This window comes from Passer montanus, unplaced genomic scaffold (assembly GCF_014805655.1).
Source record: "Passer montanus isolate IOZ18808 unplaced genomic scaffold, ASM1480565v1 scaffold18, whole genome shotgun sequence".
NCBI classification, from domain to species: Eukaryota; Metazoa; Chordata; class Aves; order Passeriformes; family Passeridae; genus Passer; species Passer montanus.
This window is the reverse complement of record NW_024365381.1, coordinates 14,855,043-14,883,008: the sequence shown is the minus strand read 5'-3', so window position 1 is coordinate 14,883,008 and position 27,966 is coordinate 14,855,043. Positions and strand designations below refer to the sequence as shown.

Here is a 27,966-nt window from a genome sequence, read left to right as displayed (position 1 = left end):
CTGGCCCTGCTCAGGACCATCCCCAAGAGGCACACCATGTGCCTGGGAGAACTATCCAAATGCTTTCTGAACTCTGTCAGGCTTGATGACAGCTAATAGAAGGAGAGAATAAAGTTCTGCAGCACTTCATTGTCTACAGTACTCCTCTAAAAGTTCAGTTGAACTTAGTTATGACAGTCCCCTTGTATCTGGACAGAAACACTTTAAAAGTTTTCTCTTTAAAGTGGAAATGCCGAGAATTTGGCACAGTAATAGCAGCCTGGAATGCAGCAGAACCTAACCTCTGCCTAACTAATCCTGCTCTTTTCTAACCTCGTCCTTCATGCTTATTCAAAGAACCGAAGTCACATGCTTCAAAGTCAAGCCTTTGCACGATCATGGCTTTTCCTGTGCACAGAACATGCCCTTCCTGCCCGCTGTGCCTGCACAAGGAGGTTATCTATAGAAGCCATTATTATCTTGGTTAACGCCACTCCCTCCTGTCATTTAACATTTTAGTGATGTCTTGCTCTATTATTTTTAATCTCATCTTGAGTTAAAGATCTAAAAATTAACAGAAAAGCAAGCAAATTATCCAAAGAAAAGATATCTCAAAGTTTTTTAATATGCAGAATTGTGTTTAGAATTAATGAAATTTAGAAGTCAAAGTACATAAATCAATGTATCATTGTCAGATCTTAGAGAGCTAAAATGCACTGTGTTATAGTAAGCTAAATAATTGTAATACTAGCTATCACCTAACATACTGATCTTCAGACCTCATTTCCAGAGATGGTAGAATATTTGGAATGCTTTGGGGCAGCCCACATAAGCAGGCAGACAACACTGATGCCCTGCTGACTGTGCTCCCACTGCTCTTGTGCTTCTAACATTAACTGTTATCCGTCATTATTTTAAACACTTGGGTTATGTTATTTCTGTGACACGTCTGTAAATGTTGACAATACTTGGAATTTTAAAACAAGTCTCAAATAATGAAATATTTCCAATATTAAAAACTCTAGCTGTTCCAATCAGACTCTTAGCTCACAGAAGTGATCCTCAATCCAAAACATAGTACCAGTGACTGTTTAAAAATGTCCAAGCAAAGAGACACTGGAAAGAGTCTTAAATGATACTACAGCAGATGTCTTTTGGAAAGTCCAAGGATTCTCTATCTCATGAATGCAAACAAACTTTTAGAAGAAACTTGGGACTTTTTCAATGCTAGTAATTCAATCCTCAGCAAGAGTTGATATGGCACCTCATCCATTTTCCTGGCTATTGCTGGCCTTGCTGTGAGGTTGTGCATGGGACTGAGCCGAACATGTTCTCTTGAGCTCATTTGCTTTGCTGTGGGAGCAGAAGGGACGTGACCATCCTAATAGAGGACAGAAGAAATGAGGATACCCCAGACCTTCGTGCCTGAAGGTTGGGTCTCGATGCCAGCACCGCAGCTGAAGGCGTAGGCAGTGAAATCGGGGAGAAGCAACTTGGGCAGGAGCTCGGCGTGAGGAGTTGCAGCACTTTGAGGATCAGTGTGGAAAGAGGAACTATGAGACACATCGTTGCTTGTTGCACAACTGATGCTTGAGTAAAAGGTTTGGAGTCGCTGCCGTGATGAATACTGTCCCCACCTGAATTTTATTTCCTCGTTGCTCACAGGAGTGCCCTTACCCTGCAGTGTCTGTGTACAGCCAGAGTAGCTGTGCAATGGGATAACTTCACATCTCACTGACAAACAGCAGAAGGACAGTGTCCTGCCCCAGTCAGTGCTGCGGGGCTGCGCAGGGACCCGCAGCATTCCCGCTCCCGTGCCGCTCCCCATCCTCGCCCCGGGCTCGGGAGCGCGCGGCGCGGCCCCGCCCGGCGCGCCTCGGGGGTGCGCGGGGCAGCGCCGCCGTGACGTCGCGACGCGGTTGCCATGGGGACGCCTGGGGTCGTACCTGACGGCTGTCGTGAAGCAGCGGGAGGAAAGCGAGGGAGGAAGAGGGGGAGCGCAGGCCCAGCCCGGCCCCGGCCCGCGGGGAGTTGGCCCCGCGCCGCGCCCTCCGCCCGCGCCGCATCGCCGTCCCAGGCGGGAGGAGGCCGAGGTGGCGGCGGCGCTGCCGCCTCTGGCTATGTAGGGGCCCCAGCGCGGGCAGGTCCGGAGGCCGCTGTCCGCCTCTGGAGCTCGGCGCCGGGGCCGGGCCCGGCGGGATGTTTTCCAAGAAGCCGCACGGGGACGTGCGGAAATCCACGCAGAAGGTGCTGGACACCCGCAAGGACCCGCTGACCCGACTCAAGCACCTCCGCGTCCTTATCGGTGAGCGGCCGGGAGGGGGCAGGGAGCGGGTCAGCGGGGCCGCGGGTCCCGGCGTGGGAGAGACCGGGAATTTGCGGGGAGCGGCCGGGCGCGGGGCGGGCGCGGGGCTCAGCCCGGCGCCGAGCAGCGGTGTGCCGGGGCCGCGGGACCCCTTTCGTGCTGAGACACGGACGGTGCGTCTCAAGGTGGCATTGCTTTGGGAACTCTGGAAGGAGGCGAAAAAGTGGTGTTCTTCCCATGTGAATTATTCTCTAGAATACACAAAGTGCTCAGTTGCTGCGCGTGAATAAAAGTGGCTGGGGAGCGCAAATGGTGCCTGTAACTCCTGAATCAATTTCCCTTACGTTCTTACAGTAACAATTTATATTTGTGTACATTTTCAAGGTAAGAGCTACAGTAGTAAGTGCTCACTAGCGTAGATGTGAAGGAGCTTCTGTACAGCCAGGTTTAAAACACTTGGTTTGCTGGTTGGTAAAGGAGGACACACAAGCCCTGGAGGGCTGCTGCAGTTCCATGTGAACTGCCATTTAACCTGACCAGTGAATTAGAAATTGTGATTATACGGCATAATTGCCTAATGAAAAAAACCAGGGGGAAACAAAAACAAATCTAGTTAACCATTCCAAGCTGTTAGTTGCATGTGTTTGTAAAAATCTAAGTCATTGTCATCAAGCTGCCCTTGAAAAAAGAAGCTTGCTCTGGAGTATCTTTTGGGTGCTTCAGCCCTGTGAATGCGTGTGTTGCTTCTGACAGTTTATCAACACGTGAACGGGGCTGGGTCAAGGGCAGCTGCATTCCGTGTTTAGCCAGAGTGCTGAATGGATTATTTTGGGTTCTGCCCACTGTCTGCTGGTATTTATGTATCTTGTCCTCCAAAGCTGGATTCTTCCTTTTCAAAGGAAAACGGCTATTGCTGCCTTGTTTTGTATTGGTGTTTAAAGGAACAGGTGTTCCCATATTGCACCATCTGCTGCTTCATGAGTTATTTTCTGCAACATAGTAATTATCTAGACTTGAAATGGAGAATAGTTGTGTAGATATCTAAGCGACTTCAGAAGTCAGATGCAGCCCCTTGCCTCACTCAGAGCGTACCACTCTTCCTAACTAGCTGTACTGGGCCAGCTGTGGCTTGCTCTGTGTTGGTTTTTAGCTCAGTTGAAACATAAGAGGAAAAAACATTCTAAAGAAATGAAGTACCTCCCTGAATTCAGATTTCCTAGCTAAAGTATGTTGAGTATTTCTAGTTTTGCTTTTGTCTGCAAAACATTCTGGATTATTTTGATCTGATCTAAATTTTCCATTTATGTTACTTGCAATTTACTTACAACATTTTTTTTCTTAAGCTTTCTTAATAATTGGATGACTTCTGTAAGTTGCAAGCCATAAGCTATGTCAAGCAGACATTCTTATCTAATCTAAGGTTCCTGTTTGCTGGCTGTAGGACAGACTAAATTGGCTGGGGATGTTTTCATGTCCATCCTCCCCCCCCATTGTGTGTATCTCAGCTGTTGAAGCACAGCTCCCACATATCCTTTCTCCAAGTTTGAGAGAACACAGTGTGTGAGTGACTGTGTAATTAGGGAAAGGTGTAACAATACTCTTCAGCTTGTCTGTTTTGGATACATCCACAAGATTTTCTTAGGTGCAGATATTCTTAGGTGCATGAGATACAAAAACAAGGCCTTTCTCTGGAACAGAAGTGTAAGGTATTTCCATACATATTCCCACTGTAGATCACAAGAAGTATACAGCAGATTATTTAAAGTCTGTCTTCTGGTGTGATCACCTCCTTGCCTTAATCCTTTCTCTGCTGCCTTAAGTGCTTCCAAAACATAAATTCTATGCCTTTTCTTCTGCAATTGTTTCTTTGACTAATCTTCAGAACCAGATTTAAAAAAAATTAAGACCATGTAAAAAGACAGAATGCTTCCTGTGGTGGCTTCTCTTAAAGGCACCATCCCACAGCTTGAGCAGTGAAGTGCTGCACATCATTTTGTCCTCAGTGACCATTTCCCCAGAATAATAATTGCCCTATTTCCCATCTGTGCAGGGGAGCAGTGTTAGCTATTGCCAACAGACTCTCTGAGGGGATAGGGCAGGAAATCCCAGGTCAGCTGTGTTCAGCATCTTCCTGAAGGAAAAATGATTTGTTTATTGCACTTGACTTAGCCTCTGCACACTGGAGACTGAAAGACTATCCAGAAGATAATTTTCTGCAGTTTCACACCCAGGAAAAGAGAGAGAATTTTCTCTTGTTCTTTAATTTAGAATACTTTCAGTAGGTCTTCAAAGCATATTGGACCAGAGTTTTCTTTTTTTTTTTTTTTCTGTACATTTTAGTCTTTGGTCAACAACAATAAACAGATATGGCCTTGATTTCATGGTTAAGACTTGAGGAGAGGAAAGGGAGTTAATTTTCCTGCTGTTTTACTGAGGCATCCAAAGCAGCAGTTTTCCAGTAAGCCAAAATAATAGAATAGTCATGAATTGAGGTGGCTGCTTGTGCTTGTGTGTGTAGATTGCTGGCTGTCTACTAGTCAAAGAGAAATCTCAAAAATTTAAATACGGTACAAGACTGAGATTGGATTCTCCAAGCTAATAGTGTAAGTCAGGCACCATGTAGTCTTAAATATTTAAGCTAGTATAATGCCACTTTTAGTAAGGATCAGAAGATACTGAATAATATAAAGCACGTGATGTGAAGCTAAATGGATCAATAGCACAAAGGCCTATGACTTTTATTTTTAACAAATGTGTTAAGTGTACATTAGATGGAATTTTAAAAATTTTTAAAATGTCTTTTACAGAATAGGTTAGAGTGCGGTGATTTGTATTCTTTTAGGAAAATATCCTGTCATTGGTGACAACTCAGGTTAAAATTAGTGAAAATGCAAATGAGTTTGCATAAGGATATATAGAAAATTGTGTGTCTTTTGTGAAGCAGTGACATACCATTATATCAAATAGCATTGCAGCTTTAGGAGTCTCATTGCTATAGTCAGTATATAGAAGATTTAGATGTGGGATTGACTCAGATGAGAGTGAAACTTTAATGTGAAAAGACACTGAAAGCTTTGAAATTCCTTTGTGTAGGGACAGAGGGTGAAAAATACCTAAACACATATGAGAAAGGCTAGGAAATAACATCTATTAAGGCTTACCAAATTTGAAGTTACAATAAATTATTTTTGTCTTGGGAAGCTCTTGAATGCTAAGCTAGTGATCAGTTATAGGAATGCTGTGGGGAAATGCATTTCTTGTGGTTTTGTTTTTTTCTGTTTTGGTTTGTTTTTGGGTTTTTTTTTGTTTGTTTGTTTGTTTTTTGGTCTTTTTCTGAAACTCTTTAGTAGATAACTGCTCTTTGCTCTTCAGTCCAGTGTCATTCTCTGGGTCTCTGATCTGCTTCAGTTTGGCTCCATTCAGCCTTTTTTTTGTAATTTGGGACCTGGAGAAAATTCTGTGCAATTCAGGTGACTAAATCAGAATTGATTAAATTGTTTTTTAAATACAGTATATGACACATTTATGCATGTTACAGGCATAAGGTTTTTTTAGTAGAAGCTAAAGCCTTTAGGAGACCTCTAAGTAGTAAGAAATACTATTCTCGCTAAGAAGAATTGTTAAGATTGTAAATCTTGGGATTTAGCAGTGTGTGAGCAAAGGTAGTCTGCCTTTCATTGTTATGTTGCTGCAGTATATTTCTTGAAACAAATGTAACTATCTGGTTTCATAGATTTTATTCTTTTGAGATGTCTTCCTTTCTTCTCATAGGGAAGTGTTTACCCCACCTTGCTCCATTTGGTTTTTTTCTTCTCAGTTCTGGGAAGTGCCTGAGAGTCTCATACAGTTCCCTGGTGCTGATTTGGTCAATGTCTGAGTTTTTAGCAAACTGCTCTGCTGTCTTGTCTTCCTGTGTGCTGGAAATGCTGTGACAGCTGTGTTTACTGTGTGTGACTGCAGTAGCTGGAGCATCCGAACCCTGACCGGGAATGTCCAAGGGGATTCCCTTGGGTCTGTGTGGCAGCAGCGGGGCCTTGCTGGAAGGAAGGCTGCAGTGCTGCAGGTGTGATCACTGGGGCTTCTCGAGCTGGTGGAAGGGAGGCACATTGTGTACCTTACAGAGTTAGCTATTGCCTGTACAATGATTTCCAGAAAAAATATTTCTACATATATATATATACATATATATATATTAGCAATCCCAGTCAATTAGCAGCTAATTGCAATTTTTTAGGGTCATTAAAGTGGAAATAATATTGCATTCTTCTTATATATATGCTCTGTTTCATCAGATTTCAACATCAAACTAAAATTCTATGATTTTTAAATGGTAATTTTATAAAAGTTTGTGCTAGTAATCTCTCAGACATCAGAGCTGGGTTTATATGTCCTTTTGCTAAAACAGAGCTTTGAGCATTCTACAAATAATTAAGACAGCTAAATATGTTAACCTTCATAAGGTTATACTTTAACAATATTGACTTTTCATTTTGTTATTCAGTATGTTGGTGTTTGATTAAACCTGTTGAATTTGAAGATTCAGTCTGAATTTGGAAATGTATGTATTTTTTTAAAGCTAAAATCTCTAAATATTTGATGATTTTTGTAACATCCTACTGCGTGCAAGTTAATCAAATAAATCTATGTGTATAAAATTTTCTTATAGGGCTGAATTCTTAAGATACTTGCTTTCTTCTTGGATTGTTTTTTTTTTCATCTCTCCCTTTTCACTTTTTGTGTTGTAGAGTAGAAGATACAGGCTTGCAATCTGTTAATCCAAAGTAAAGAAAAAGGAAATACATTGTGTCTCGTGAATTATTTTATTTCCATCTGATATCTCAAACTATACTTCTTTTATCTCTGGAACCATGGAGAGAATACTTGCAAAATGCGAGAAAACAGAGTAACTAAAGTGTAGGGAGTTTATGTTATTATTTGTTTTGTTTTCTTGGTGATTGGTTAGTGCTGGACATCTCATGTAAATAGTCTTTGAAAGGGAGAAGTCAAATTACATTGGACAGACTGAAATGGACTGCATTGGACATTCATTCTGATATATTGTTTAATATTAAACAATACACTTAAACAAAGATTGCATTTATTTAAAGGGATTTTAATTTAAGAAATCTGTTTCACTGGCAGTTAGCCCTAATGCTTCAGCTGGATGGCATTCATTGGTGTTGCACATCATCAATTTCAGTCATAAATGAAAAATGTTTTATCATTGTTAAAGTGACAGCAAATGGGGAGCTACAACAAAAGTAGCTACCTGGAGTTCCGGTGGATGTGCAAGGTTTTGGGGATTTTTTTGCAGGAGTCGTAGATTTTTTTTTGTCTAACTGCAGAGAACATGTCACTGCTCAGGGAGCTGGATGTGGATTGCATGAAGTGTAAGGACTCGGGCTTCATGTTCTGTCACTCTTGAATTAACCCTGAACATGTTTTGGTCAGGAGCAGAGGGGGAAGATTTGCTCTGCTTTAGTATTTTGGCTAATGTTACACTCGACTTGCAGAGTTCAGCAGTGGCAAGGGCTGCTGAACTGCAGGGCTGAGGGCTGGAGCCAGATCAAAGCTCCAGGGCAGACAAAAGGGAGGCTCTGACCACTTGGTTGCAAAGGAAAGGTCTGTGTGGGTTTAGCTTTGACAGTTTGGATGGAAATATGTGCATTACTGTGGAAGTGTTCGAAGTTGCTTAAATAAAAGCTTAAGTTCTGGAACATGTGTGAATTGTTGGGGATTCCTTAAGTTTACTAGTGTAACTGAGTCTGCAAGTTAGAGAATTTGCTTGGGAAGCTGGCAGCTGCTTCTGCTCATTCCTGTAGGGCACTGGTGTTGTACCAGTCTGTATGCAGATGATGTTCATTGGTTTTGTTAACCGACCTATTAATTTGTGGGGTTTTTTTTCCATTTGTATCTAAAAGATTGTGATCAGGAGTTCAGACTTGTCTGATGCAAAATAGAAGCCCATTAGAAGATTTCTTTAAGTTACATTCCTTTTTCAGTACCAAAACCTTCAAGAATATATTTTTGACGAAATTACTTTTTTTAAAAAAATGCTTTTGCTAAATAGCTGTTGGTTAGATCTGAAACAGTAAGGGCTAATGTGAAGCCTTTGTGTAATAGATTTGCATTTGTGGTGTGTTATCAGGGCTCTTTCACTTTGGCAGTCTGTTAACTATGCCAGAGCCACCAGTTAGTTCCCGAGATTTTCCACTTAACCTTTCTCAGTTACATTCTTTTCTATTCGAGATAGTCCTTATGTAACCAAATCTCTCTACTGTTTTATTCTAAAGAAACCCTTAAATATTTCACCATGGAGAATTAAGAATTAATAGGTTTGATTATATCCATTGAGAACATGGAAAGCTTTGCTTTGTGGTGGCACCAGTTTGTTATATGGGCTGATACTGTGTCAGTCCACAGCAGGCCTTGGCTTTACAGAAATAGATCCAGAATCCTGGCTGTCTTCCAGGTCATTGTTTGCTGCAGTTGTCAGTTAGGGTTTTGGTAAGGGCAAGGGAAAGTGACTTAAAAGCCAGCAAGTCTTGGAATTAGACAGGATAATGTTTTCATTATAATCAGTGCTCTCACAATTTCACTTATAAACATAGTATTGCATTCTAAAACTCTTTAAAATAGAACATAAAATTAGCCACAACTTAATCTCTAATGATACAGACTATTTTATTTAATTTCTGCAATGCAGTGTGAACTGATGAAAATTCTTTTCAGAAGAGTTTAAATATATGTCTAAAATCTGTTTTGGCAGGGTTTGTTTCAATGAGAAAATGACATGTAAGCAAAAAGAGACACAATACAGTGTGAAAATAAAATATTGTAAAGCAAGTAAGCTAGTACTTCTCTGCAAAGGACAGAACTTTAAAGGTAAACAATTAAAATGTTAAACTTAAAACAAAACAAAGCACCCTTGAACACAGAGTTAGTATGGAGATCAGATTTGTACCAGTTTTTAAATTACAGAAAATTGTTAAGGAAAAAACAGCAAAGATCTATATTTCTTGCTGTTGTAAAGCATGAAGAAAACTTAATTTTCTTGACAAACAGCTTTCATGAAATGCTAAAAATCTGGATTTTAGTGTACTGAAACTATGCTTTGTACAGTAGAAACTTCAGTTTTTACCTCCCTTTGGAATCCCATTTTTCCCTTTCACGTTCTGAGGAGCTTTTCTAACTGCTTCATGTGGTGCCAGATCTATTTCTGCATCCTTCCCTCCTCCCAGTCTGGACATAAGTGAGAACACAAGGAGTACATTAGTTTGTGTTAGTTACATGATCTGTGGTAGGAGAATATAAAGTGCTTTTGTTTAAAATTAAAAAATAGGAATGCACTGGAAATTGTAGAGGAAAGCCTGTTTCTGTTTAATCCCATTTCACATTAAAAAAAGGCTATGTCTCTCTTCTTAAAAAGACAAAATACTTAAGTAGCCAAAGCAGGGGAGCAACTTCCTGCAGATTCTCAGTTCAGGGCTGTCTGAAAAGGATATGCTTCTTGTGGAGGAAAGGACTTTTACATCTATGCAGCATGCATGATACTTTGAGAGAGCATAGAGAAGAGGCAGTGAGATGGTGTTGGAGAAAATGGTTGTGACGTGAAAATCGAGGAGCTGCTTTTTTTTAGCTGATAACAAGTATAGAGGTAAACTGAATATTTTAGAGACATTAGGTAAAAACCCAAATCCTTACTTAAGGAAGGAAGCTGTAACAGCAGCATATAACTGGAAGTTTTAATGGTACAGTAATCTCTCCATGCATTAGTGGTGTGGATTGTGTTCAGTACAGACATAGCTGTGAAATGAGCTGCCTTGCTTAAGAGTTGATCTTGGATGCTGATATAACACTATCTGCTCCAAGAGCACCCTGGCTCTACTGCACTCATTATGCAAGATGTTGGCAGAATGCTGTGATACAGCAAAAGTTAAAGCTGTGCTGGAAACTTTTTTAGCAAAACTTGTGTGAAAATTGAGTTAATAGTCCTTTAGAGCTGTATAAGAAAATATAACTGAAAATAAGCCATGCTTTTGGCCATCCTTTCAGTTCATTGTTCCTGACTTTATACTCTACCATTTGTATATCCAGTCATGTGAGATAATAAAGATTGATGTCATTCTAAAAAGGGTTAAAAACTCTGTGATCCAATACAGAATTAGAAGGAGCTTTTCTTTAGAAGACAGTGAAAGAGGGTGTTTCAGTGTATACAGCTGGTGAATGGGTATAAAGGTTTTGTTTGACTCACCTTTCTTCATGTTTTGCTTTTGTTTGTTACACATCAGTATTCTGAATGAGGAGTGTTTTGTCATTTAAAATGCTGTCTTCCTGTTCCTCTGTGCTTCCATGGTATTGTTTTGTCCACCTAGTTTCTCAAGTCTTATGTAGTTGAATAACAGGACAGGGAGTGTCTAGACAGTCTGTACTAAGGCTTGATTGTTTAAAATGATCACTTTAAAATTAATCTGGATATTTCTGTGTATTTATTTGTCAGGAATTTGCAGAAAACCATCTAGAGGGTTAAGGAAGAGAGTCTGGAAAGCTTCCTGGGATACACAAGAAAGCACATTCCCCTATATTTAAAGTGATGTTTCTGCCTCAGGGTATCCCTGAGATCCCATCTTCTGATTTCCCTGGACCACACAATCAAAAGAATGTGAGGGACTAAGCCAGACTAGAAAGCAAAGTGCATCTTGGACCTTGGAGGGAATAAGAAGGCAACAGTGGAATCCAGTGCTGCTGTTTGCATCCTCCCAGATTATCTATCAGCAGAGCAGATGTGTTCCTCACTTAACATCCTTCTTCCACTTTGTTTAGTAAGCTTAGTTGTGCTTAGTAATGACAGTTGGAGATTGTGATGGTCTTTCTGTTGCAGAGTTTTGGCAGTGTCACGAGCTTTCTTTCTATTAAATTAACAATTGAAAGCAGATTCATCTGTACAGTGCTAGTCCTGATGGAATTAGGGTTCATGATTAGCATTTGTTGGCATTACTATCATGCAAACAATGGGTGTGCAAGAAGATGCTGCTTGCCATTCTAAAATTCACTAGGCACTGACGGCATGCCATACTGAATTTCATTAGTCTCAGAGTAAAGAGTGAATTATTTATTTAATTATTTAGTTATTTATTTGAAAAACCAATAATTTTTCTTTTAAATATCTTCAGTTCTTACTGCTGGATAATGGTGTATAGTGGTTGACTCTGAATATTTGAAATAAATATAAATAATGTTCTGTTCTGTTTTTCAGACAATGCAGAATCAATTGATCTCAAACAGTTTTTTGATCTACATTTTTCGCATATATATTATGTGTTCTTTGAAAACTTTGTGACTATTGAAGTGGGCCTTAAACAAAAAGGTAAGCATTTCAGACAGAACTCTTTTTGTCTTGATGCTTGTGCCTTTGTTATGAAATAAAGCAGGGTGCTATAAATAAAGCTCTGTGTGGTCACAAATGACAACATCAACCATGCAGAACTATGTCTAAGAACTAGCTTTGCAAATGAAGGCAAAGCAGTGAGATATGCATTCAGTGGAGGTGAGCAAAAAGTATTTGTTCTCTGATGTCTGTGTTTGCCCTGTTGCAAAGTGAGGATTCTTAATGTGTTATACATAGTATTCTGCAGAATTATTCTTTAACAAGATATTGTGTAACTTAATCTCTCCCAGTTGTGGATGCCACAGTAGGAAGTTATGCAAATTGTAGCTGCTATAAACTGTATTTGTGGAGTATAATTTTTACTTGTAGAAGCAGTGCAAAGTTATGGTTGTATAAACACACTTAAGGATCTTTGTTTTGATAATGAAAGTGATCTTCTATTTATATTTAACTGTTTTACCTATTTATTTTTGCAACTAGGTCACAAGTCTCAGAGAGAAGAATTGGATTCTATTCTTTTTATTTTTGAGGTAAGATATTTTCAATATTTTTTGCTTCGAGTCCTGTTATTCTACAGTCATCTGTAAATACACTTTGCATTTAACTTCATTCTGTCTTACTTCTGCATAGAGCTGAATTTGTGTGCTTTGTTTTAAAAATAAAAATATGACTTGTGGTTTTGCAAGATGTCTAAACTGGAAAAAGATGTTTTTGTGTCTCTAGATAGTTGATTACTTTTTGGTGGTGGTATTTCCCCATCATGTGTTATACACATTGAAATTCATAGAAAGGTGATCTCTGTTTACTCATGATGGTTTTGACCTTTTGATTGCATGTTATCTTTGATTTTTCTCATAATAGATTGCTACTGCAGAATTTGTTTATAGATCCTTTTAAAAAAATTCCTTATTTAAAAAAATATTAATTATTTGAAAATTGCATTTCACTGTATTTTTTCCCAAAGCGTATATTGACTTAATTAAGATGCATTAGACACTAATGAAATAATTTAATAAAATGAGAACATTTCTAAGCAGACACTGTAGTTTAGAAATACCTTAGAAGTTTTTGTCTCTCCTTTTTGATGGAGGCTTCTAATTATAGAGCAAGGATTGTGTTTCTTAAAAATATGCAAAGCTAAAAGGTGATCGAAGCTTATCACATGGTTGAGTACAAATTCAGGTGTTATTTATTTGTTAGTGAGGTACATTGGTAAATGTGAAAAAGAGCTGGTTCATTTGTTCACTAGTTTCTGCATAAAGGAATATTAGGTGATCTGTGCTTTGGAAGCACTTGCATGGTATGCTGGAGGGCCACAGCCAGGAAAAATCAGGTTATTTACAAGTTGCAAATGCCTCTAGTGTAAATGTTGCAAGTCTTACATGGTAGTTTTGGAATTACTAACTATGCTCTGTTTCTTGTTTCTGGAGATGATCATTCCATTTGTAGAAGTCTTTTCTTCACTGTTTTGCTTTAGTAAAAATGAGGGTTTATTACCCCTCGGTGGAGAAGGCTGAAGCACATGTTTGCTTGTGCCACAGAGGCAAGCAGACAGCTGAACATCCTACCTGAAGGCGTTAGAAAGTGGAATAACTTAATGCAATCTGTTGTGAGCCAGAGCAGCTGAGACAGACCCTGGTCCCATTCCATTCCCTATGCTGTAAGCAGTAGTGTCTGTCAGAGGGGAAGTGGAGCCAGATGACCTGAAGTAACATCTGAAGTCTCCAGTGCAGGACTTACAGACAGGCTGTCAGAGCCTTTGGGCTTCTTAACAGTAGGAATGGGGTCACCTTGAAAGGACAACAATGCTTCCAAAGAAAACATTGTGGGAATTTTCTAAGTTGGTGCTTCAGCTTCTGATCTGTAGCCTTATGAAAGGGCTGTTTGGTCTTTCAAGAGTGATATCTGCAACATACATCCTTGGATTCTGTTTTTTTTAGAAAATTTTACAACTCCTTCCTGAAAGGATACATCAAAGGTGGCAATTTCATAGTATTGGTAAGTTTATTTTCTTTCTCTCTCCCTTTCCCTCTCCATTTCATTTTACTTTTTATTAGTAGCTACCAATTAGTGGCTACTATGCCACTCATTTCCTTAAAGTTTAAGTGGCTTAACAGGGGTTATGGTCCAGAGAATTTTGCAAGTTAGGTGAAGGAAAATAAAAAAGAAAAAGAAAAAAAAAACAGACAAAAACCTCTGCCAATGTAATGAATACTCTTCTGTATAGATTTATATCTGGGAATATAGAAATAGAAGAGTGGCTGAGAAAGAACAAGGACAGGTGAAAAGTTTGGAGTTATAAATATTTTTTCCTTATTTTCTTTCTCTTAATAATACATTTCAAAACTGGCATGAGATGTTTGTAAATAGGGAATGCTGATTTTATGCATTGTGATGACTTGATTTACTTTTAATGTTGACATCTCAAAAGTTTTTGGGGAAAAATATTCTATGAGTAGGCTGTGAAAGGTGATACTTGATTTTGTTTTTCCTTCTGGCATTGAGTCAGTTGCTTGAAGGTATCAAGGTCACCAAGATTAAATTGGAGAGTGCCAAGGACTTGTTTAAAAGTGGCTATCAAGTCTGACCGAGAACTCTGACATTTTATTTAATGTAGAAAGAATAAAAGCAAATAATTTTTTTCTCCTTTTTTTTTAGGGTTGATTTTAAAGAAGCTTCTTCACACTGGAAATTCATTAAAGGTACCGCAAAAAGTTGCATGCAATTTTGTCTACAATACTTAAAAATAGAAATAGGAACATAAGGGTAAATTTTTACAGTAAAAACCCAGGAATGAGAGCTAGATCATGACTTGTGTATCATGGAAGAAGTACTCCAAATCATCAGCTTTATCTCAGTAAAACTACTTACAGTAGTAATGTGTTCATATAGTGTAGCCAGCGGTTTAAAGGATTTTGCATTAACAAAGTAGTAAGTATTAACTGTTCATTGTTAGGACAAGGAGGCTGATTTTGGGGCTCAGGCTACCTTGGAAGTGGAAGATTATCTGTGCTAGGGAGGCCTGCTGGTGGATAGAGTAATTTAAATGGTTGGGACAAAACAGCTGCACCACTCCTCTGTAAAGCACCTGCAGGCTTCTCTGGTACTGAAATTCTCCAGTATGAGAGCCAGGAAGGGAGTGCTCTAGGACTCTACCTTTTTTCAAGGAGAAATGGAAGAAGGAAGAATTGGCCTTTCTGAGAGCTCACTCAGTTATTATAATTAATGAACATATTTAGAAATTTTATGCTGGTCTTTGTATTTTCTGAAAAATTCATGTGGCATCTTGCAGTGGTGCAGTCAAGCAAGTGATAAGACCTGTTGGTTTTCTTCCTCTTCTTTCAGAGAAACCCCTGTGAGAAATTCTTTGAGGCAAACAGCAGTGAAGGTGCCAGGCTTACCCTTGCATTTCATCAGGAGCAGCAGATGTGTTAGTTTTGCTCTGCTGATTGCTGGGGGTCATACTGTCTGTCCTCATTTTTTTTATCTCTCCTTTTCTTCCTTCAGGACAAGTGGTTTTTTGTTTGTTCTGGCACAAGATAACTTATTCCATTTTTTTTTCTTTTAAGATACGTCGAGAGGGTGTGCGTCTCTTTCTTTTGTGGATGCAAGCACTTCAGAATAACTGTAGTAGAGAACAATTATGGATGTTTTCTTGCTTGATTCCTGGATTTTCATCACCACAGTCTGAATATGGCCCCCGAACACTAGATAATCTCATTAACCCTCCCCTTAATGTCCAAGAAAGTAAGTAATTTGGTAATATTCCTCAATTCTCAACATAATTCATATCTTGTCACAGACGAGGCAAGTTGAAGTAACTGATACACATACATACCCAGGGAGATAATGGAGCTGAGTTCCTTAGCAGTTTGTCAGGTGTTCTTGTGTAGCAATTTCTGTCTTTTTTGTTGTTGTTCAGAATTAGTTGTTTTTTGTGGTTGTTGGGGTTTTCCCTGCAGGTAGGTTATTGTAACTTAATGCATAGTGGTGAAAATAAACTGACCAATTGTGTGTAATTCTTAAAAATTGGAAGAGAATCCTGCATCTACTGCAAACTTGCACAGGTGAATTCTGCTTGTGTTGAACACTTGCACTGGCTTTGTTTGTCCTCCAGGGAGCAGGCTGAGCAAAGATGTTTTTGGTGTGGCCTTCAAGAGAATGAGTGGTTGTTAGGCCAATGTGTAAGGACAAATGTGTCTGTGTATGACCAGGTAATTAAAGTTGTGGTATTCTTGCAACTTGGAATCTTCAAAAAGAAATAAACCTTGTAAATTGCAAAACTTGAGGTCTTAAAGGTTTGCATGAGTGTAAAAGCTTGAGCATTCTGAGATGAGGTTTTTATACTTTGTGAGGTTTTGTTTGGTTGGTTTTTTTTAATGGTAAGGTCATTATTTTGGCTCTAATCAATAGAGTGAGGATGATTTTTCTCTTAAGGTGATTCTTAGGACAGTTTTTCCTTTGTACACTCTAGTATTAAGTGCCTTCTAACTCAATTTATTCTTGACAGTGGGATTTGAAGCTCATTTATTGATGACTTGCAATTGGATGGGGTCTTTGAATGTAACTGCAAACTATGCATTCACATAAATGGGATTAAAAACTTGAACACTTTTTCCCCTGAATGTTGTGATTTGCCTTCTTTCCATCTTCTCTTAGTATTTGAGTATTTTATTGCTTGTAGAGGAAAGCAGCATCTCCATGACTAGTAATTAAATTTGCTGGAACACAGCAGATTAATTTCATGGCAGGATAGCTCTGCAAGTAAAATTTTGCTACCTACTTAAGGCCTTTTTGGAGTTATCTTGTGAAATTCGGAGTGCAAAGAAATTCAGAGTGCAAAGATTGAAAGGTGAACGTATAACTACAGGAACAAGAGAAAAATCGACTCTGAACTAGCTTCACTGCAGAGGCAAAGAAGGACACAGATAGTAAAACTTAAAGGAAATGTAACTGATCAGCTGCTAAATGGTGAAAGATGTAAAGATTTGGCATTTGTGTAGCATAAGTGTTACACTATTGTTTGCATAAATTCCAAACGAAATTTTAAAAAATTTGGGTTTGGCAGGTAGGTTCCAAAAGTGCATAGAGGAGACCTACTTATTGTCTGCTGTGCTTTTTCTATATGTAAGAAATTAGATCCATGGTGGTTTAGAAGTTAAAATTTCTTGATTTTCATTAATCTATGGGTGGACTATTTTACCTGTAAACTGTCTCTGCTGCCGCAGCGCATTTCTACTTTCATAACTTCGTAGATGTTTGCGCATGAGAAGAAATGGTCTAAATGTTAAATGTACTTCTGTTTTTTCTTTAAATAGCTCAAGTGACTATAGAAGAAATCACTCCGCTTGTTCCTCCGCAATCAGGAGATAAAGGACAAGAAGATTTAACAAGCTATTTTTTAGAAGCACTTTTGAAATACATGGTAATTCAGGTATGCTCCATAGTTTTCAAGCAAACAAGTGTGAAACAATTAACACATCTTTGTTCTTTACAGTAAGTTTTTTACTTGTAGGACTGCAAATACATATAAAAATGTTTTGAAGAATCCTTCCTTGCCACTCCCTTTTTTATAAAAAGCAAATTCTTCTAGAAAAATATTCCCTTGTCTTCTGTGTGAAGATTCCTAGATCTTTTACCACAGGATCTTCCATCAGATTGTGGCATGGAGGCAAAACAAGACTTGTCAGTCACTTCTAGCAATACTGATTTCAGCTCCCCGCTCATTTTTATCTTCCCTTTCCTGTCCAGTTGTCTTCAACCAGTGGATGAACTGTGTGCAGAAAATGAAGAGTTGAATGAGTATTTAGTCTATGGTGTGCAATTCAGACACATCATGTTCTTCCCTTTGGAGTTTGACAATTCTATGATCTCAGCCAGTATGGAGCACAGCAACATCTTCTGTCAAAAACTGTGGCTCAGCTGTTACATGTTATGTAATTGATTTGCTGGCCAGTTAGCACATGCTGCTTCTGAGCCTGCTGTGCTGTCATGTGCTGCATGACATGGTAGGTGTTGCTGGTCCTGCCTTCTGGGTCAGACTTGTCCCTCAGAACCCAGTTGGGTACCTATAAGTTTTTCTTCACACTTGGGCAGAGGGGAAAGGGGAAAACATAGATAAGGGAGTCTTCCTTTATATTATTTATGATGGTCTTGGTAGATTACCTAGCTCTGCAGGAAGATGGATTCTCATGTTGTATTTCTTGAGGATCACTTACCATGCTTGGTACTACTTACCATGTAGGAAAACATTTCATAAAGAGGAATGCTTAGCACTCACAATCCATGAAAGTACATTTGTGTAACTGAACTTCAAAGTTGTACCTTCTGCTGCTTGTGGTTGAAAAATGTTTGATGTCACCAATTACACAAATGAATCCAAATACCTATTGTAATGATTATATGGGCACTTGTAAGTCAAAATGTCTTAATAGAATTTGTCAAAGAAATATTTTGAATGGCATGGATAGTTACTCTTTTTTAATTAAACATTTTGAAATATAAAAACCATTTCATTAAAGCCAGTCAATTTGGGCATGCTCCCTGCTTTGACAAGATCACTGCAAAAGCAAGTGTATTTCTGTTGGTTTCAGTATTTTATGTGTTCAAGTTCATTTTGAAAAAATATTTTGGAAGAGAATGGTCTTTGTTTCATTGACATTTCCCAGCTAGTTTCTGTTTCATCTTTCTAAAACTGTTTATTAAAATGTATATGATCATTTTTCTAAGAAATAACTTAAAAAGAGGGCATTTCATCAGTTACCTGTTTCTTCTACTTGTAGATATTTACTGTGTCCAAATTCTTGTTTTAAGGTTAAGAGTTTAGAATGGAAGAACAAGGAAAACCAGGAAAAGGGATTTTCATTTTTATTCTCAAATTTTAAGAAATACTACTTACCTTCTATTTTCCCAAACATCTGTAAGGAGACCAGCTTGTATAACCCTATACTTGGTAAGTGTGAACACAGCTGATAAAATCATTACATTTTGTCTAATGTTATGATCTGATTAGTGAGAGATGCCTCTGCCCAAATTAAGGTGACAACAGGACCAAATGCTGGTTCAACAGTACTGACGTTTTTTTGTAGCACTGATTGCATGGGGAAAGAAAGACAGAGGGAGAGGGAGAGAGAGAAAAGGAGAGAGAAAGAGTGGAAGCAGAAGCTGGTCACCACCCATGGATCCAGAGGGGTCTTGTTGGGCCTTCACCCTGGGCTTGGTGTTGGGGTGCGGGTCCTGGTTTGTTCATCTGTTAGTAACTTCTGTGCTGAAAGGCGTGCTGTGTCCACAGTCAAATCTTTTCAGTATTTATACATTTTAAAAACAAAGGAATTATTGCTTATTGGCAACAAGTAATATAGTTCTCTTATTAATTAGAGTTCTCTTATTAATTAACCATCTTCTATTGGTTAAATGCATGGTATGGTAATTAGTTTGCTTGTTCAGTCTTTCTCCTTTTGGGATGGTGGGTTTCTTAGGTTGGTGATGCACTGTGGAATTACCTTTTACCCAGCTGGAACTGATTTCATCAGAATTGCTGAGATGGTTTTAATAATTTCTTCCATATCTTCTGCCAAATGTTCTTATGGCCCCTAAATTCTGCATTCTTTGTATCCATTATCGTTCTTCCTAATACATCGTTCTTCCTAAGCTTTGTAAAACTTCTCCCTAGGTCCTAACACCTGGACAGCAGTACTGCTTATAACAGTCCAGGTTCCAGGTGTCCACAGGGGGTGTATTTGGGGGAGCTTTGGTGGCCATTGGTGGCCACAGATGACGCCATGCCATAACTTGGGATGATACTTCTCTGACCAGTGATATGCATATAAGCAGGTGCTTCTTGTCACACAGTCTGTCACAGAGGGAGTGTGATAACTAGCATGTGCTAACCAGATCTTGCCTCTGTCAGGCCTGGAATTAGCACCTTCCTGTCACAAATTCCTCCCTTCTGTGGCCTTAGCAATGTTTGAGACAAGTAATTGTGCTTTCTAACTCTTAAAAAGACAATATAACAAAGCAATGTTCAGTTTTGAGTCATGTTGCCCATGAAGGGCATTCTCCAAAAGTATTTGCCAAGAAAGAACATGTTAAGATTCCTGTTTATGATTTTGAGTTCTTTGTTTGTGGAGGCCTCTGACCCTTTCATTAGAGTCAATCTTGCTCTGTTAACCTGAATGAAGTCAATTAAATGTTCTTGTAAAACCTTTCTCTAATGTAACCGTTGCTGATCTCAGTTGTGCTCTGAAGAGAAACTACTTCTGCCATAATAAAAGGTGTTAGTGTGCTCTTCTTTGGACGTGTTGGTTTTATCTGAACAGAATCAAAGTGTTTGGATTATACAGTGCTTGTTCAAATTTATGACAGGGAAAAGTGAGGTTTTTGTGCCAACTGCATTTTATCAAGAGCTTGCAGTGGGAAAAAAGAAGCTAGGGTTTAGCACAGTCTTCAAAGCTGATGGTACTAGAATGTATCTTTCCATATAAAGAGTGAAATATTCAGTGTTTTCTAAGCAAACCTGAGTTTTACTTAGTGTTTTTAGCCCATTTTAAGCCAGAATGTTGTTTGCAAATCTTGATTTTGTTCTCTCGGGTTTGCATGCACCCATACACATGTTGGTTGTAGGCCAACGGAATTCAAGACTCCTCTTTGCAAAGCAATACCTTGTACACAGACTTTAAATTACCATTTCATCACTTGAGTCATACAGTCACATCATCATTCCTCTTATCTGTTGATGCAGCATCTCAGAAAGAGTCTCCAGAGTAGTGATCTCCAGACACAATTCCATATTCTAAAATTAGGCTGTTGGGGAAGTTTGTTGAAAAGGTCTTAGCTTCTTCTGGTCCATGTACATTTATTTAGATTTGAGACATGGTTGTGTCAAAGCCATGTTCTCTTGGGAAAGACAAACACCGGGCTTTCTCATCTACAGGAGAAGAACCAGTATAAATACAGCCATAAGTAACAGTAGAATAAGAGTTATTGCGCAGATGCTGAAGAGGTTGAGTGATAAAATAGCTACAAGAGGGACAGTAAGCAGTGCTGAGAAAGCAAACCTGCTGTTGCTTGATGCTCCGGAACAAGAAATATGGAAATGCTGTTTTTATCTTTCTGTGAAGATCTTGATTGAGTCTTCCACAGAAGTGTTACTGTAGTCCTCTGTTTTTCTGTGAATGGTAAACAAGAAACTTCCAAGGCCTTAGTAAAGAAGAGGACAATGGGAAACAAGAAGAAATGTGCACAGATCCCAAGAATTACTGTGAGTGCCTTAGACTGTGCACAGTGAGCAACTATAATGAGGATTTTCGGAACAAAACAGTGATGAAAACAACATAAGCATTGGTAAGTTGAATATTTTCTTGTCCTTGAAGATGTTCTTCTCTGGCATGCATCTTCCCAACCTATTTGAAAATCATCCTGTGCTTGTTCTTAATTTACAGCCTTGAGGCAGAAGGCATGGCAAACCTGGGCACTGAGCCTGCTACTAAGAACAGTTTTCATGCTACTGGTGTAGTGTTTAATTTAGGAGAAATCGTGAGGTACAAATTGGAAAAGTAGTTTCAGTAAGCCAGCATTGATACAGGGCTTTACTGGAGACAGTATACTGGACTGAGATTTCATTCCTTCTTTCCTGATAAGTATGTTGCCTACAGCATTCCTGTTACAAGTATTGTGGGTCCAAATTCTGGCTTTAGTATTGCAGACTTAGAAGAGGAATACAGCATTAGAAAAGCCCATGAGATTGTTTTTTGAGGGTTTGTTTTTTGGTTTTTTTTTTTGTTTTTTTTTTTTAGTTTGGTTTGATTTTGTTTAGAGTTTGGTTGATTTTTTTTTTGGCCTTTTTTTTGCCTTAATGTTTATTTTGTTTGTAAAGTCTTTGTTAAATATCTGTTGAGGTTGAGTTAGAAGTTGTTTAATAAGAGCTACAGATACAGCAGTAATATTCCAGGGGCATTGCTTTTGTCATAGTAATGTGCATTCCTGTGCCATTTCCAAGCCATTTAGATAGGCTCCTTCATTTACAGCGAGACACTAATGTGGGCTGTTGTACAGCTCTCTTTAGCTTTTCACTCCTTATGAACCCGTTATTGTCTTAAAAATTAGGCATGGTCAAAGCTTACAGGTGTGCATTGTGTTTTTGCTAGCCTGTTCACTTTCTACCCTGTGTATGTCTTCCACCACCTTCAGCTTCCTTTTCTTTTTGTCATCAGCTCACATCAGGTTCCCAGAGGGGGAAGGGCAGGGGGTGAGGAAAGCCCAAAAGACAATAGAAAGAAAAAATGGAAAGTTGGGGGAAGGGAATATTTACTCTTGTGCTGTTTGAGTCCATCTAACAAGCTGTGTTTTGCTTTGGTTTTATGTCTGTTCTCATCTGAAGACTTGATACCTTCTTTCAAGATGGACAGAATTTGAAAATGCACGAAACAGCTGGAAGGAGGATACATTTGAGAAACAGCTGGAAGGAGGATACATTTGAGAAGCAGCTGCAGCACATAATGCAGTTGAAACAAGTTATAGAAAGAGGATGTTCTGAGAGGTTATCATGAAACAAGGAGGAGACCGTGTGCTGCAAAAACACATTTACTGCATGTTTAGTCCTTCTGAAAATACTGCCATTACTGCAGCCTTTGTGCTCTGCTGAATGCTAATAAATATCAGAGAGAACTGACTTTTCCATCTTTAAATGCTGTGCTACCAGGCATTTGCTTTATTTTTCACAGATTGTACTGTTACACATGCTTGTTTAAGATACCTCAATTTTTAATTTTCTTACTAACCTGTTGCTTTCCATAGAATGAAAACAGTGTACTGGAGTTTTATTATTTGCAGTAAATAAACGATTTGTAAACTTGTCAAAGAGTATTCTGTGCATTTGTTACGTACTTAGGTACATGGTATGCAAGAATCATGGGGTTTTTCCTTTAAAAATAATGCTTTCATTGAAAAGTGTGGATATAGTTTTGAAGTTCATACAGGAAACATTCCTCAGTTTAGCAGCATCATGATGGGGCTATCACTACTTATGTATGTGGCTTTTAAAATGACGCTGAGGTAGACCAGTGTGGATATCCTCAGTGTGGGTGCTGGATCTTGTGTATTTGTAATAGTAACAGGGAAATCTTTACAGCAGTCTGGCAGATACGCTGGTTGCACTTTAGATGCCTTAAAAAGGCTGTCATAATATAATGGCTTAGACAACAGTTGATTATTTCTTCACTGCTGTCCAGATTTGTCCCTCTTGGATTCTAACATCATAAACTGGCAAAGTTCCACAGGATCCTTTAAAACAACTCTTGACTTTGCTTTAAGATACAGTCAGGGAATACCTTTGTATTGTTCAGTGTGACTTTTTAAAATCTTCTTTGACTCTCACCATTAGTATCCTTTAACTGCTTTCTGGTTGGCCTGTAAGACCATGGAAACCTTCTCTTGCTCATGTACTGCAGACTACCGAAGAGTTAAGGCAGTGCTGACATAACTGTCTCTGTTCAACCTGTCACTCTGTTTATGGATAGGACCATCATTTTTCCATGCTTCTGTCTTTTTGTTAGGTTTGGTTTTTTTGTTTTGTTTGGATTTTCGTTTATTTTGTGTTTGTTTTAGTTTGAATTTCCTGGGGTTTTTTTGCTGTCACTAGATGGAAATCACGATACTGAAACACTAACATCAGGGCGTCCTGACAGCACATATTATAATCAGTCCTCACACAAATATTTGTCTTCTTTTTGTTTTGGAGTATACCTCATATTTGCCCTTATAGGACTAGGTCTGTGGTGGGTTGGCATACCACTTTCAGAGAAATGTCACTTGCACATGAAAGGGATCATTGCTGATTCAGGTTGATGGTGGTTACCACTTTCAGAGAAATGTCACTTGCACATGAAAGTATCGTTGATGATGGTAATGCAGAACTATTCTGCACCATGTCTTGGGCTGTAAAACCCAGAAATGACATTTTGCAGTGTTAAGTCACAGAAAAATGCACAATTAAAAAATGCTATCCATGCGTCCCCCCATCTTTGTAGTGTTTTTACCACATAAGTTAATTCCATCCACATTGAGGTAAGTACTGTAATGTTTTTTTTCTGAAGCAGATTCAGGAGTACCAATGACTCTAGCCCAGTAGAGAACCAAAAAAGCTAAACAGTTCTGAACCATCATGGGATGGTGAAAATGGAGTTGTCAGTTCTAGTCCCCAGACAATGACAGTTCCTGCCAGCTGATGTGCCCCCGAGCATCCTTCATTACATTCCCTACAAGCCAGTATAGAAGCCTCAGAGTCATCTTGCAGCTAAGTCATAGGAACATGTACGTGCCTGTGGTCTGGCAGCAAAGTCCAGCAAAATTAGCCAGTGCAAATTGGGCCCTAGGTGAAGCTGCAAAGCTCATGTGGCTTTGCAGCAGGATTTCTCTGTTCTATTCATCTTTATCCTTTTGCAGGGCCAGAAGAGGCTGTGTTTATTGCATTTGCATTTTGGAATTACATATCTCCCACTGTAGCCATGATTAGATTTGTCAGTATATTAGTTTTATATGAAAGTAGATTTCTTGTAGTCTAGTTGACAGTTATTTTGCTTCTTGGGACTTTGTCGTATGCAATGAAAATTTAAAGTGAGTTTGCTGAAGTTTATCTTCAAATATTGAGTATAACATAGTTTGAAAGAACCTGAAGATAATGAAATATGTTTACTTACATAGAAAAAAAAATGTAAGCAAAAATGTAAGGCTATAGAAATCACTTTCAGATAAAAAATTAAAGGTTCTGCATAGCAGAAATAAGTTTATTTTGGACTAACATGTTGTCTCCCTTCAGGAGAAAATTCAAGTGTTTTGATGTCTTACATTTTGACATCTTACATGTTCTTGACATTTTCTCTGTTGCATCCATTCCAGTGCATCTTGGAATGAGTGGTGCAACAGTGAATGCAACAAAACTGCACCACTGAAAGTTCATGTGTATTGGTTATGGTTCTAGGATTTCTTTCTTATGCAGATCTTTGTCTCTGCCTGTATTTTTAAAATGTTGTATTTTCGTACAGATATACCACAAATGAGACCAAAGCCACACTACGTAATAGTTAAGAAAGATGCTGAAACCAATGAGGCAATCTATTGCACAAAGGAACCTTTCATTAAGGCTCGTGTTATTGTCATTCGATGGTTGGTGTCCTTCTGGCTTGAGCCAAAACCTCATACAGGACCTCATATTCCTGGGATGGAAGGTGAAAATGTGCCAAAGAATATTCAGGTAAAACCAAATACACAAAAATATATTTGTTTTCATGTTTTTGGTTTAATTGTTATGTCAGCAATATGCTCTCCTCCAATAATTATGACTAATGAAAAGTTAAAAAAAAAGTAATTTCTAAACAAACTGTATCTTTAGTAATTCAGTTTGAAAGGACCTGCAAATGCTGCTTTCTTTTTTCAAATTTTGTGAGTTGCTTTTAATCAACTGGACATTAGAAGCCTTGAAATGCAATAAATCCTTTTGTTTGTTTGTTTTTTAATTCTTTGTGTTATTTAAATTTTACTTAATTGTATTGATTTATTGCTGTACTAAAAATGAACTATGGAATATTTTAAATTTTTTTTTTCAGAGAGCAGCTGCTAGCATGGCTTCAAGGGAGGACAGCAAAAATGACAGTACTGATAAGCAGGATAGAAATGCAGAACCAGAACAATCTCATTCTAATACAAGTACTCTAACAGAGAGAGAGCCAAGTTCTTCCAGCCTCTGCAGTATTGATGAAGAGCATTTAACTGATATTGAAATTGTCCGTAAAGTCTTCTCTTCTAAAAGAAACAATGTTAATTTTCTAACTGAGATTTTTCGACAGGTAAAAAACTCTCTTTAGAATGCAAGAATCTCGATTATTATATTGTGTATTTTTATCATGTCGTGGTTTTCTTCCAAGAGCACTTGTTAAGCAGAACGTTGTACCAAGTTACAGGTTTTTTCTGTCATCCTGCCTTCAAAAATCAAGAAGCTAACATTCTGAAATACATTCTGTGTAGAATACCCCTAGTTTCTGATTTTTCTAATTTTATATCTTTAACAACCAGTTTAACAACATTTAATTTGAACTTCACAGTTCCCCATAGACGGGAATGTTTAATCTTTTCATACATCAACACTGTAGGTATTAGAACTCACAGCCAACCATATTAACAGAAGCCTACTGTGGGAGTCTGCAGCTGTTACAGAACTGTTTTAGGAGCATCCGAATGTCCTTTCCTTGATAGTGTTCATCAGAAGAGTAGGACAGATGGCTATAAAAGGTAGCAGCTTCTGTTTCTAACTTCACTGCAACCAGAAATGTTAGCTGAGCATACTCAGAATAGTATATCTCTACTGCAAACTATTAAAACAAATTTAAACTGAGAACATATGCCAGAATATGGAGTCTTCATTAATAGTACCTTAGAGTTCAGTGTGGGAGAATAGAATAAGATAAACTTTCTTTATGCCCCATGCTATAGATCAAAAGACAAACAGAGATTTCTGGATAATAGTAAAGAACGATATACTAAGTTTCAAGTTAAATGCACAGCACTAATTGCTTTAAACAGCAGAAAGCTGAACATTTTAAAACTTGTTTATCTGCATGAAGTAAATATTTTTAAATGAGGCAAATAAATGCCAGAAGCTTATCTGCATCCCTTTTATTCAAGAGCTTGGACACATTACTGAAGGACATAGCAGAGTTATCCAAATTCAGCTGACATTCAAGGGTTTACAGAGTCTGAGGCATTGAATGTACAGTATAAATTATCAATGGTCTACTTTTCACTGTTGCTACAGCGAAAAGAAGCAAAGGCAATTTTCTTCATTCTTTTCAAAAGTCACTCTATGAGTTTATGTAGATGATTTGGATTTCACGTGCAATTATGAAATCTTATTTACATCATTATTTAGCCGGAGGTTTTCAGTGTAAACTAGTTTCTAATATATGAGATGTTTGTAATGTTTCTAAAACATGAGGACTAAGTTATTCCTGTCAAGAAGAGCTTTCAGTGGTACTGAGTGGTGGAAAGATTGTCTGTAGAGAACTAGTTTTATGCATTTTAGACTTGAGGGTACAAAAAATTTATATGGACTTGCAGGAGAATGTTAAACTCGATGAGGAAGTATGTGACTGAACTTGTCAGTTTAATCCTGTAATACACAGCTGAATTCTTTTTAGTGTGATAATGGTATGAAATCTCTGTTTCCAGAGTGAATGTACAACCTGTGTTAAGTGGGCCCTCCTTAAAGACATGGACAACTAGTTTTCAACAGTCACAGCGCAGACCCTGTAACACTGTGTGTTAGTGTAGTTTATCTGTTCTTCTAAATGTATAATTAGGGCATCATGGTCTCTTGTATGTGTAATTGTATTTAGTTAAAATCTGACTAGTGTTAAAAGTTTCTGGTCTACAACTAGTTGTTACCAGCACAGCCAATACAGAAAACCTTCTGAAGAGGGCACTGATCAGCCATCAAACCAACTCAAATGCATGATTTTTAGAAGCAATAATACTGAAGTCTTTTCAGGGAGTAATTCACTTTAAGGGTACTGTTTTGTAAAATCTTAATTAGCTAAAAATAAGATAGAAGACTACCAGTATTGTGTGTCGCTTGAATTTTTCTTAGTCATTTAGAGCTGATTTAACTCCACTTGTCCAAATCGTCTGAATATAAGATGTTGTAATAGCAAGTTCTGCTCATTTGTTTTGCATATTTTGATGGGTGCTTGGGTCTTAATTTCAGCAGGCTAGGTGCTAAGTAGATGCACCCACATGGATTCTTATCTTTCAAAGTATTTCTTGATAAGCTTTCTTGTTTAAATGTGGGGTTTTTTCGTGTTTTCAGTTTACATATGAAGAAAGTGAGCAAACATTTAGATTTGGCAATAGTTTGTATGCGGGATCCAACACTGGCTGTCTTTTTCCACCTTTATCTCTTTGAACTTGTAATTATAGAGCCCAACTTATTTCAAATATTGTAACAGTGTTTTGTTTCTTTCTTTTTCTACTTTCAGGCATTTCTGTTGCCAATATGTGAAGCAGCTGCCATGAGGAAGGTGGTGAAGGTGTATCAAGAATGGATTCAACAAGAAGACAAACCTTTATTTATGAAAGAACCTGAAGAAATAATGCAGTGCACAGCTGTAGATTGTGATGAAAATGGTGACCATAATTCATCAGAGAAAGGAAAAGAAAGAGAAGAGGTAAAATATTATTGGTTAATATTTGTGCATTAATCTAGCAGTAGACAGAGAAGTGGCTTCCTTGCTAGCTTATTTGTGGT

The 27,966-nt window shown here is 38.3% G+C and overlaps 1 protein-coding gene across 5 annotated transcripts in view; it reads left to right on the top strand.

The window, feature by feature from the left end:
• Nucleotides 1-1,927: 1,927 nt before the first annotated feature.
• RALGAPA1 (Ral GTPase activating protein catalytic subunit alpha 1) overlaps nucleotides 1,928-27,966 on the top strand; it is a 129,222-nt gene continuing 103,183 nt past the window's right edge. For 3 of the 5 annotated variants that reach the window (XM_039704786.1, XM_039704785.1, XM_039704784.1), the window contains exons 1-11: nucleotides 1,928-2,284; nucleotides 11,541-11,651; nucleotides 12,153-12,202; nucleotides 13,613-13,670; nucleotides 14,331-14,374; nucleotides 15,242-15,419; nucleotides 16,991-17,106; nucleotides 18,486-18,624; nucleotides 24,713-24,921; nucleotides 25,274-25,513; nucleotides 27,698-27,886. In XM_039704786.1, coding sequence (XP_039560720.1) covers nucleotides 2,179-2,284; nucleotides 11,541-11,651; nucleotides 12,153-12,202; nucleotides 13,613-13,670; nucleotides 14,331-14,374; nucleotides 15,242-15,419; nucleotides 16,991-17,106; nucleotides 18,486-18,624; nucleotides 24,713-24,921; nucleotides 25,274-25,513; nucleotides 27,698-27,886 — 1,440 coding nt within the window. In that variant the 5' untranslated portion in view covers nucleotides 1,928-2,178. The remainder of the gene's footprint in view (nucleotides 2,285-11,540; nucleotides 11,652-12,152; nucleotides 12,203-13,612; nucleotides 13,671-14,330; nucleotides 14,375-15,241; nucleotides 15,420-16,990; nucleotides 17,107-18,485; nucleotides 18,625-24,712; nucleotides 24,922-25,273; nucleotides 25,514-27,697; nucleotides 27,887-27,966) is intronic. The other 2 variants (XM_039704790.1, XM_039704787.1) reach the window with 1 other exon arrangement.